The 12,819-nt window shown below is 46.1% G+C and overlaps 1 protein-coding gene across 1 annotated transcript; it reads right to left on the minus strand.

Moving 5' to 3' along the window:
- Positions 1–7,364: 7,364 nt before the first annotated feature.
- Positions 7,365–8,683, minus strand: nr0b1 (nuclear receptor subfamily 0, group B, member 1; the record flags this gene model as incomplete). Its single annotated transcript, XM_079732426.1, has 2 exons — positions 7,365–7,787; positions 8,017–8,683. 2 exons carry the CDS (start codon positions 8,681–8,683, stop codon positions 7,546–7,548), a joined length of 909 nt encoding a protein of 302 aa, XP_079588552.1. The 3' UTR covers positions 7,365–7,545.
- Between the last annotated feature and the right edge of the window lie 4,136 nt (positions 8,684–12,819).

The following is a 12,819-nucleotide window of genomic DNA, read 5'->3' on the forward strand; positions in this document are numbered from 1 at the left end:
CCAGAGACGGGAACCGGCGGTGGTGGTGGCGGTGACGGTGGTGGTGGTGGTCGTGGTGGAGCCAGGATCACACGTAGGGGCACGTTGATGCAGGGTTGAGGGGCGCCAACGGCATGGGGCAGTGCTGGAAGAAGGTGGGGCGGAGTGGGGAGGGCGGAGGTGGAAGTCACGTTTTGGAAGGGTGGAAAACAAAGTTTGGTCGTTTTTTTCAGTAAAAACGTGGATGACTCGCGGACGGTGAGGGAAACGGGGAGAGGTTTGGAGTCGCTTGTTTTCTATCGGACGAGGAGGAACTATAAGCGCCCGCGGGATCAGGGATGGGGATGGGTGGGGTAAACTCGGGTTATCGGGGTAGGGTGGGGTGCGGGTGTAGGCGGGGCGGACCCGGGTTCTCTTGGTTTGTCGAGTGGATGGCTATATTACAGGACATGTTTGTTTTGTACAAGGGAACAGCGGTACAATCTCACACGCTGTCGTACTCTGCGGTCGACCGGCTGTTTCTTTACTACTAATGAGGAAGGAACCCTCCCATAAACTCGGAAAGATAATAAACACACACACACACACACACACACACACAAACACATGACACAGACACAACATGGCACTTGTGCACACGTGCACACGGAAGCAAGCAACCACGGGAACACACACACACACGTGCGTACACCGAGTTGTGCACCCATACAAACTACAGGAAAACAGGGTCTTGTACATATTTCAACTTTATTTGTAGCATCAGTGTCTTCCTGTTGTTTTTTTAATCAATCATGTTTCTTGCCTTCGCTACTGTTTGACCTTGCTTCAAAACGTCACACAGAGTTGTATATCTTTTGTCCTCTCTTCTTATTTCTTGTTTTTTAACTTTACTTTCCCGCGCTTATTCGTGACACCGGTATGTTGTGTACCCGCGCTGGTCTCATGTTCTCATTTGTTTCATTCTTTCTTCTTTGATTTTGACATGACTTTGTGTAGCTTAAGAAGAAAAAAAAAGTTTTAACACATTTTGAGTATTGCCTGGACATTTTTAAGGAGCTTCGAGGAGTCGAAACTTCTTTTTGTTGACCTGTACAAGGTGTAATCTAGTTTAAAAGAAAACACTCTTTAAAAATAAATCATAGAATATGCAAAAAGAAGGAGAAGCTGAGACGCAACATATTGTGGGACGGAGAGAGAGAAAGAGAGAGTGCTAAAGACAGAGAGAGGGGAGAAAGGCTGCAATACACTGCAAGACCTAAACTGACACAAGACTCTCGGAAGCTTCATATTTTCTATTGAAACAAGCAGCCCTGCTGTTTTAGCGTAATAGTGAAATGCCTCACCTTAAAAAGAAATCTGTAGATTATTTTAAAAAAAGAATTATATTTTTATAACAAAAAAGGTTTGCTTGAGAAGTCATACTTATTTGCATTTCATCTCTCATGGAAAGAGGAGTTGTGTATTAGTGTTATGATGGTTTTGTACACTACTTTGCATTGTGGTTTCTGGTTTGTTGAGACGATACATTGGATTTGAGTCCCACATGAGAAAAAATTGTCCTCTACGATTATAGATACAATGTGATTACAAGAGTGATCACGTTTTCAATGTTTCTGTTTTTTTTTAAGCATACAATTCCCATCCCGAGAATTGATTTGGTTGATATGGATAGTTTATGTTTAAGGAAAGAAAAAAGAATACATTTGTGTTTTGAAAGACTTTTTTTTATTATATTTGAAGGTGTGATTTCTGAGTATGCATAGCAAATAGATATGTATCCTATATATAATATAGATATTTATATAAATATATAAACACGATTTTCACTTGGAAAGAAATGTCTATCTTTATAGAAACACAGTCATTATCAGTTGCCCTTACTTTCTCACTGCACATTAAAAACATTGATCTCCTCTGGATGTTTCCATTATGTGTCGATTTTCGCCAGTCATTGGCAGTTGTTCACATCCACTCCTTCACATACTGAAAAGCACTCACAAAATTCCATATTAATATTCAGATGAATGACGTTTTAATTGAGATTGTGTCAGTGGTATTTCCTGGCATGTTTGATGTTATTGACATGTTTTGAGATAAATCAAACAACATTCTACAACTAAGCAAAATATGAATGATTGAAAGAAAAGAAAAAAGACACAACTTTTGAACTCGAAAGCAAAACTTGGTAAAAAAAAAAAGGAGTAAATAAAGAAGCGTTTTTCTGTTCCCAAGTTAACTGCTGTTCAACTGCTTCAAATAAAAAACTTTTTTTTTGCATTTTTCTTTGTTTTGCTTGACCCAAACAAAAACCTTTTAATTATTATTTATTATCTTTGACAAATTGAGTTAATGTATTTTTTGTCAACTATGTGCCAAGACAGTTCCTATGTTGTTTTCTACAATGAACAGCAGCAAGAGGAGAAATGGGTACCACCCAATTGTGGAACATGTTGTCTTTTTAGGTAACCAAAATGAACAGCTCATTTTGATAGCAATATATATAAACATACACAGCATACAAACGCCTGATAGCCTAATTATGGCAGAGTCTCACGTCAACAGAATCAACAGGAACACGCAGCCCAACAAATTTACCTAATAAAGCCTAAGAGTAACAATAGGTGAGTGCTGCATGCAGCACTCACCTAATTATCCATCACACACATACTGACACCAAACAATCACAAAGCAAATATAAGACCGCTAACTAATTCAATCATGTCCCTTAACTTATAACCCCAAACACACCCACACACACACACACACACACATGCACTGACACACTCTAACACACTCCACCTCCATCATTACCGTACTCTCACTCTCTCTCATAGTATTCTCGTTTATCTTCATCCGAACCCCGAGCACACACCTTGGCCTGAGGCTATGCTGTTAGTATGTAACATGCATGCCATGTTGACTCACCATTGGCTGAAACTGTTCTCCTGTAATGACTTGATTGGTTATTCCAGCCCCCTGCTCCCACCGCTCGGTAGACTATGAAATGAAAAGTCGAGTCATCCGTGTGGCCTTGTGTCCAGAATCCTAATATAAGATTCCAGTCTCCAAACAGCTCCAATAATCAGGGCAGTGCCGGGTGGACGAGGAGGGTTTATGCCTCACCTTAACACTGTGACATTAGCAGGGTGGCTGGGGAAGTCACTCACCTCCAGCAGCCCCTTGTTGTTATAGGAAATCTACTGCTCCACCACAGCTGCTGCTCACTTTTACCCCCGTCCCTCAAGAGAGGACAGGGTTAAGACTAAACACTGCCACTGGTGGCAATGGCTCTCTGTTGGCATTTGGAGGAAAATAAAAAGTAAATTCACGAAAGTGATTTTTCCCAGAGGTGTCATCCAAGGCCAAAAGACATGCTGCTCGTAACACAAATAACGGGTCTTCTACTTTTATGGATAGGCAAATATACCATAGACACATAATTTGCCTGTAAACAATACAAGGGGGGCTGTGGTTTTTCTAGATAGAAATCCCTATGACGTTAACATTTCTCAACAGATTTCAATGAGTCGTTTTCATATTAATATTTAATCATCATATATATTCTAGATCAAATATCTAAATTTTATGTTGTGTTTTTTGACTCCAAATAATAAACACCTGAATAAAAATGACCCATTGAAATCGGCCAAGAAATTACATATTATAGTGTTATAGTGCATTGTGATAAAAAGTACTATAAAACCATAACATATTAATTCTCAACTGATTTAACTGAAGCCCTACCATTTACCTTAATTTGTTTACAGGCAGGTATTTACCCTCAAAAGAAAATAGCAGCGACGTTGACATAAGGCCAATCAAAAGGCCAATGCGGCCCCTATATTTGTGTGCTTTTATGTACTGGGTCACATGGTCGATGTCCATGTGTGTATCTTCAATTGTTTAGTCTGCTTAATGTTCCCTGGTAGATAAAGAGAACAGACCCTTCTCTTGTGGTTTGAGTGACACCTGGGCTGGTCATACGATGACCTCCTCTGTGAAAAAGCTCTCCCGAATTCTTGAGATCTTCCATTTTAATGGGATTGCATTCACGCCAATGGATGAGTTTCTAAAGTGGCCTGGTGGATCCCCTGGGCTTAGAGGCCCTGAAGTCATGGCGCCCCTTTAGGAAAGTGGACCCTGACCCGGTCTCAGGTTCTGGCAGCGGATGAGGCAAGACGTAGGGGCCAGGTTGGGCCCCCATGAGGAGTACGGGAACCCATTCATACCCTTATAGCCTCTACAACTGCTTGTGCTGTGAAACCTTTATGAAATTGGTAAAGAACAATGCTCTCACATTGTTACCCTCTGTGGCCCACCGTATCACTTGAGTGGAAAGCACTCCTAATTAACATGAATCCTTTTAATACATTCAAGGGTCACATTTGAGGTGAGTTTCATCCCCTCTGAAAATGAAAAAAATGGATTGCTTTACACTTACTGACCTAAAGTGTAGATGTGCTTAAATTGATGTGATTGTAAAATTGTATCCATTTAAACTTTGTTCAACATTTGCTATTGAAAAGCATGGCTATAATTATGCATGGCTGCTAAGCAAATCCAACATAATTCAACAGTGGGGAAAGCAGCATTTAAAGAATTCAATACAATTGTCGCTTTTTGTAAAACGTGTACCACTTGGATGTGTTGTTGTTCTCTCAATCCATTCATCAAGTCATATGCTGCATCTCAATCAATCTTATATTCATTTTCTGGTGTTCTAAAGTTGAGCAAGAGTGTGTGTGTGTGTGTGTGTGTGTGTGTGTGTGTGTGTGTGTGTGTGTGTGTGTGTGTGCGTGTGTGTGTGTGTGTGTGTGTGTGTGTGTGTGTGGCGTAAAGCTTTCAGGTGTGTGAGCCTGTAAATGGAAGGCCAGGCATGTGTGGGTGAGTGTGTGTGTGTGTGTGTGTGTGTGTGTGTGTGTGTGTGTGTGTGTGTGTGTGTGTGTGTGTGTGTGCGTATGTGCGTGTGTGCGTGTGTGTGTGTGAGTTCTTAAACGGACAGGTCCGCTGGACAGATCGTTGTTTTGTGTTGTTCCGCTCAACCTATAAAGGCAATTGTCCTTCCCATCAAGCGTAAATTCTACATATTTATGGCTGGTGTAAAGCACAAAGGTGAACGTGTCTGCAGTGAGGGGGCCGTGAGTGGTGGTCTGACAGGTAGAATGAGCTGATTCTGAGATAAACTCTCGGGCGTAAGGCCAAGGACGCTCAATTGACCCGCGGCAGCTTTAACTCGGAAAATAATCGACACACACGCACACACACACACACACGCTGTTTTGTCAACAAGCAAACAGTGCCATCTCTTGGGAAAAGGAAACTGCACTGTGAACATCTCTCCGGATGCCTTCATAAAGACAAACAGTGGGCGGCAAACACACAAAACCACACGCACACACACACGCGACACAAACACGCTTGTACACACACACACACACACACACGCACAAAGGCATACATAATCGCAGACCAACAGACATGCACCCACACACGCAACAGGAGGAGACGCAGCAGACACTGTGTCAATTTGAAATAGAGCTGGTGACTTTGTCGGGTTGGCAGCCCCGCGCCTGACAGCTGGAGTTTTATTAGCAGACACGGGATTAATGGACTCTTTATTATCCAGAGCAATTAAGAACTTAATTGGAAAGAAAATAGGCCCCATCGAGAGGGAGCGGGAGGGGTAGATAGACAGAAATAACCATATCTTCATAAGGCTGACATTCATTGACATGTGTGTGAGTGTGTGTGCATGGGTGTGTGCGTGTCTGTCTGTCTGTCTGTCTGCCTGCCTGCGTGCGTGCGTGCGTGCCTGCCTGCATGCGTGCGTGTGTGTGTGTGTTTGTGTCCATGCCATATAGCTTCTGTTATTTCATTTTAGACCACCAGGTGGCGCAAAAACATGACATGCAGTTTAAGCAGATGCAATATAACATCTCCAACGGCAACATTAACTTTTTATGGACTTCAAATGTAACAATGTGAGATTTCTGGGTGAATTATGATTGTGGATTTTGACTTGTTCTAACCCAGAGTCAAACCAATGTTCACTTTGAAGCAGTGCACACATAAGGCCAGATGCTTCCCTTGCCTTCCATCAGAGTATATTTATTTAGTATTTATCCCTTTGTCTCTGAATTAAACCCAGGACCTCATTGGTCCGCCGATAGCTGCCCTGCATCGTGTATCCATTAATTCAGCCCTAAACTCAATCAATCTGGGTTGGCTATCACGAACAACCCATTAACCCCTACTGCTCCACCTTCTCAGCACAAGCCAGAAACAAACCAAAGGAAACATGGAGGTGTAGCCGGTCTCTCTTTAAAATGGTGACTATTTCGAGAACCTCACCTTGTTTTCTCTATCTGTGGTTAAGGAAAACACATTGACCGTGATACGGCCTCTTGTCTTGTATGTGAGATGAAGGATCCATTACACTTCCAAATGGAAGCAAGTCGTCGACTTGGCAGCGATTCATCCTGCTTTACCAAGACGATTCACTTTTTTCAGCATGTAAATCTTTTTTTGCCTCTGGCTTTTTTGCAAAATCCAGACCATAATGACCGGATTTAGAGGGACAATTGCAACATTCCCTGAGGCAATAGTGTGTGTATATGTCTCTGCGTGTATTTTCATTGGAGTTTATGTGGAGTTATGCTGCCCTCCTGTGGCTAAATATGGCAGTTCACCACGGTTTTTACCATCAGCACACTAACCACTGCACGTCCTTGTATGAACTGGCCTTCATAACAGCAAAATAACAAGTGTGTGTGTGTGTGTGTGTGTGTGTGTGTGTGTGTGTGTGTGTGTGTGTGTGTGTGTGTGTGTGTGTGTGTGTGTGTGTGTGTGTGTGTGTGTGTGTGTGTGTGTGTGTGTGTGTGTGTGTGTACTACAACTATATTTGAAACATTTTCGTTTTGCATGTTTGGTTTTTTCGTCTTTCCAGTGCATTGTCCATCTCAAATTGTCCGTTTGAGACATGATTAGGCCTACCATGGGACACATATCTACTGGATGTTTTTAACATGAATTGGCACTTTGAGGAGTGTCAGGGCTTTCACCACCAAGGAGAACAGCACAAAAAACTGTTTAGCGTTTTATTATACAAAAATATCTTATACAAAAAGAAATAAGTTATGAATTCCAGCAGCTCTTCCTTATTTGTTTTCTCTCTCTGCATCATTGAGTCAATGGCCTTCGCGAACCAATGCACACACACACCCACACCCACACCCCCACACACACACACACACACACACACACAATGATTCGTGCACGTACACGGATAAACACAGCTCTTTGTGTGCTTTGATGAAGTATCGTAGTCCTTAAAGATCTATTCAAGGCTGGGTTTTCATTGAATCGCTCATTTCCTGTTGTCATAATCTCGTGGTTTGATATTTACAGTCCATATAACAACTCATAAACGCAATACCCCCCGCCCTCCTCACCTCTCAAGGCACACAAACGCGCGCGCACACACACACACACACACACACACACACGCTCTCTCTCTCTCACCCCTCTTTCCCGCCCTTTGGTCCACGCGCACGCCTTTCTTCCGGGCTACTTCCCGTAGTACATCTCGAGCAGCACCTCTTCCATGTTGACGGCGCCGATCACGGGCTTGAAGAAGAGCTGCGCCACCACCGGGGGGCTGATCGCGCGCAGCATGGACAGCGCAATCAGCAGCTTGGCGAAGCGCGTGCTGTCCTCCCGGTGGATGAGCTTCACATGCTCGTTGAGCGCCTGGTGCGACTCCCGCCGCAGCGACTGTATGTAGTGCAGACAGCGCAAGCCCAGCACGTCTGGACAGGAGACGGAGATGATGGGGAATGGGGGGAAACCGGGGGGGTGGGGTGGGGGATATGGGGGGGGGAGTGCAGAGGGAGCAGAATGAAAAAGCAGTTGAAGGTCTTGGAGAAATACATTTAGTTGGGTCATCGGTATATCTGATTAAACGTCAGACAAAATCGATTCAATTATATTATAGAACTTCTCCAACGACAGATAATACAGCTTGAGACGTGTGCTCACCAGGGTTGAAGAGAACGGCTCCTTTCAGGTACGCGTACTCCTTAGTGCTGATATCCAGAGTCCAGCACTTCTTCAGGAACGCTTTGATAGCCTGGATGTCCACTAAGCAGACCCCGACCGCGACTCCCCTGCTCGGCTCGGCCGGCGCCACCTCGCTTTGCCTGTCCGGTAACCCGGTGAGGATGCGCTGCAGCATGCTGGGCTCCACCGTCTCCGTCGTCTCGAAATCGACCCGGTCGTGCGCGAGCCCCAGGACGAGCAGCGCGGCCCACCCGCTCCGCACGAGCACCAGCTGATCGTCCTCCGGTAACTCGCGAAAACACGGCACGTTTTTCACGAAGCGTATAGTCTTCACGAGCACCGCGGACGCCGCTTTACACGTGACCTGCGGGGCGCGAAGAATCCCGCGACGCCGCGTGGAGTTGCACGAGCAAGCCTGTTGCCGGAGCTCGAGCAGCGCAGTCGGGGCGGAAGAAGAAGAGCTCGTGGAGGTAGACGACGAGGTGGTGGTGGTCTTGTGCACGAGGTGATGCAGCGCGTGCTGCTGCTGCTGCGGGTGCTCGTCGCTCGACAGCAGGCTGTCACTCTTCAGAATGCTGTACAGGATGCTGCTGTTGTTCCGGCCACCGGCGGCCCCCCGACAGTGGCAGCCCTCGACAGTGGCCATGGCAGTTGGCAGCTCTACATGGGGTGTTGAGGCGCGCGATGCCCGCCCGGCGGTGTCTTTGAAGCCCGTCGGAGGTCAGTGATAGAGGGTGCTGTTTTTCTGAGCCCCTGATAGCCTCGCGGGAACGGCAGCACATTTATATTTGCTCTCGTCTGTCCTCGTGCGATGAGAACTTGTTTAGACTTTTTACATATTCCACCTCCAAGTTTACGCCGCGCCCCTGCTCCGCCCACTGCCTCCCCGACTACCCCCCCCCCCGCCCCCCCAACACACACACATACGCACACGCACACGCACAGACACAGACACATAGTCACACTCACACACACACACACAGACACATAGTCACATGCGCACACACACACGCACAGACACATAGTCACACACACACACAAACACGTGTAGGCACAAACACACACCCATGCCGCACCTTTGTTTTGTGTCTCTCGAATAGGTCGATATAAATATGGTTGTAATGCTTTGTGATACGTAACACAAGATTAAAGATAACAATCTCAAAATCTGTTTAAAAAAATCTGTTGAGTGCCGGAATGAACCTGTTTCTACAGCACACGAGCAAACATTGTTTTGGTCAGGAAACAACCACCTCCCTAATATTCCTCAACGGCATTCCGTTTGCTCGAAATTTACTAGAGAGACAAAGAATGCAGGGTGTGTGCATACATTGTGCACCGATGAGAGACAGAGGAATAAAGAGAGAGAGAAAGAGAGAGAGCCAAGGTATCAAATCTCAGTTCCATTCTCAGCATTTACCTTGACTTTGGGGCGGCGGTGCCGTTTATCAAGGGAGGGGGCCGGTAAAAAATAGGCCACAGACGGATCTGAAGGCTTAATTATTTTAGGGACAATTTATATGATTTTCTATGAGAATGGAGGGCTGTGTGCTGAGCTGTGAAGGCCAGGCGCCAACCTTGACTCGGACACACTGTTATTGATTTAACCGTGAAAACAGGAGCCGTTGAATTATGATGTCATGACTCAACGCTCTCCTTGCATCTGTCACCAAAGGAGGAAGTAGAAGAGGAGGTGGAGGAGAAGGAGGAAGAGGGAGGAAGAGGTGGAGGTGGATGAGAAATGGAGGAGGAAGGGGAGGAGCAGGAGAAGGTGGAGGAGGAGGAGGTGGAGGAGGGAGGAGAAGGAGGAGGAGGAAGAGGAGGAGGAGGAGGATGAAGAGGAGGAGGTGGAGAAAGAGGTGGAGGAGGAGGAGGAAGAGGGAGGAGGAAGAGGGGGAGGAGGTGGAAGAGGTGGAGGAGGAGGAGGAGAAGGGGAAGGTGGAAGAGGGGGAGGAGGAAGAGGAGAAGGAGGAGGTGCAACAGTAGGAGGTGGAGGAGGGAGGAGGAGGAAGAGGAGGTGTGGGAGGAAGAGGAGGAGGTGGAGCAAGAGGAAGGTGGAGGTTGGAGGGGGTAGGATGAGGAGGAGGAAGTGGGAGGAGGAAGTGGGATTTCGGAGGGGTGCAGGGAACCATAGCTATGGAAGTTGTGAGCGTCGGACAGAGGAGGAGTGAGCTGAGGAATGAGTGTGTTTATCTTAATTGCTCCTGAGAGGCGCAGGGTCGGGGTCCGCAGCTACCGGCAGCGTCCGAGACAGAGCGATCTAGAGAGGGGCAAACAGCAAGGCAGAGGTGGAGGAAAGAGGCACCGAGAGAGACGTTCAGACAATTTTCGAAACGCTCGGAATCAGAAAGATAAAAATATGAAATAAACAGGAACCCTGTGCCCCGAGGCAAAAATAAATAAAAGTTGAAGCGAAGTCATGCACTTCTTCTTTGGGCCATTTCCGTCACAAAGAAACTCAACCACAGTCCCCATGCATTCCGGCACCATGGTCTTCATGAAAGGTTAGCATTGGTTGGGAGAAAGAGTGGCATTGAGTGGCTGCCGGCATTCATAAAGTAGCAGGGATAAGGACGCAGCCGCGAACCAAGGCAGAATGAAAAACTTTTGAGGTAGTGCCAGAACATTGTTCAGAGAAAATGTCTTTGTATTGATTTACTGAAGAGAGAAAAGAGAGAGATTTTTCACATGTTTATACCAAGGTCGGTTTGGTATAAACAGCCTTCGCTCTACCTGTCTCTTCCACTGCTCAAGGCCCAGCCAGTGCAGGTTATAAAAAAAATGCTCTCCATCTCAAGGAGAGATTACATTATGTCTTGTTGAGAAAAGCACACACGCTCAGAGAAAAGAGCTGCAGCCCTTTCCTCTCTCTCTCTCTCTCTCTCTCTCTCTCTCTCTCTCTCTCTCTCTCTATCTTCTTTTCTCCGTCTCTCTCACCCCTCGCTCTTGCTCTCTCTCCTAACTCTCTGTCTCACTCCATTCATCTCCTCTCTCCCTTTCTCTCAGTCGTCTCTTTCTTACTCGCTCTCTCTGTCTGGCTCTATCTCCTTACTCTCTTTTTCTCTCTTTGTGCCTCTTACTCGTTATAATCCTCTCCCCTCTCTCTCAATGTCTCTCTCACTCGCTCTCTCTTGTTGTCTCACCCTCTATCACACTAGTCTCTCTCTCTATCTCTCTCTGTCTCTATATTCATCCTTTACTTTCTACAGTCCTTCTCTATCTCTTCGTCTCCCTCTCCCCCCCCCCCCCCCCCCCCCCCCCCATCTCTATCTTGCTGATGTTCATATATGTAAGTTGTTTCTGTGTTTTTCCCTCTTTGTCACACAAAACAGGGCTTCTGAATTTCCGGATGCTCCTTCGTCCTCTGTCTCAGTGAACCGAAATATGACGTTAAAGACCAGGGCGGTGATAAGCAAGTCCTTCACCCCTTCCACGCACCAGGGCTGACGTACACACCTAGCTCACCGCTAATGGTCGCGCTGCTCGTCAATAACAAACTGGCAGGAGGGGTTTTCAAAGGAGATTTCAAGATGTTGTGGTTTAGGTGCCCACAGGCCTGTTGTGTTGCCTTCTCTGGTCTGTTTCAACTCTGTTCCTCGAGTCCGATCTCGTTTTGATGACTTGTTATGTGTCCACCCACCAGCTGGGTTTTTGAACATATCTGAGGAAGGAACTAGGGTATTTAGCAGCTAACCTTCATCTCATGGTTCTGGGCTGTCGTTGTCCAAGCACCTATCCGCTTAAACCACCCCCCTGCTTTTCTTCAATTTTACCGTCAAAGTATTTCTGATCGCACAAACACGTTGCTGGCCCAAATCCTCCATTGTAAGTTTACGCATCGCCATGTTGGATACAAAGCAAGGCCGGCAACGTTGCTTGTCTTTGGAGAGTAGTATGAATGTGCACGGTTAACAAAAGCACCTCGGCATTCACCTCACCCGCAGTTATTATTTAGAAAACAATGCCGCCGCCCGACGCGTGAGTTAGATGTTGCACTAGATGCTGACGCTGTTGTGTTACCCATAAGGCCTCTGATTGGGGAATGCCAGCATGAGATGTACAAGCACACATTGGGGTCATTAGGTTGGCATCTTTGGTTCTGTGGTAAAAAAGCAAAGCCGGACATGACAGATGTCATTAGGGTAATATATTGACGGATCTCGAAAGGACCTAAAGTCTCTCTCACTCTTTCCCTCTATCTCTCTCTTTCTCTTTATCCCTTGCTCTCTCTTTCTCCTTCGCTCTCTCTTTCTTTCTCTCTCCCTCTCTCTTTCCCTCTTGCTCTATTTCTCTGACTTTCCCTCCTCCAGCTCTCTCTTTCTATCTCTCCAGCTCTGTCTCTCTTTGTCTATATAATGCATTACACTTGAGCACAGGGTTTACAGAAAAAAGAAACAACTGAATGCATTACGAAACATATGAAAATGGGAAGAGAAGAAGAACATATTTTTTCTCTGGTCAAATAATCACTCTCAACCCCTTTTTCTGTCCCTCCCTCTCTCTCTCTCTCTCTCTCTCTCTCTCTCTCTCTCTCTCTCTCACAGCCAACTTGACACATACCCCACATGGGGCAGACCTTCTCCTTGTATAGCCCCCCCCCCCCCCCGCTTCTCTCTCTCTCTCTCTCTCTCTCTTTCTCCCTCTCTTGTTTTTATTTTTTTTAATGACCTACTCCTGGCCAAAGCTATTCTCCACTGGAAAGCCCACGGGCTCACCCGCAGGGTTACTTGGCTACATTTACATAAAGACCTTCACTGTTGGCTCTGATGTAATAGGGTCTCG

Source organism: Pollachius pollachius (genome assembly GCF_949987615.1).
Source record: "Pollachius pollachius genome assembly, chromosome: 3".
Classification (NCBI taxonomy): Eukaryota; Metazoa; Chordata; class Actinopteri; order Gadiformes; family Gadidae; genus Pollachius; species Pollachius pollachius.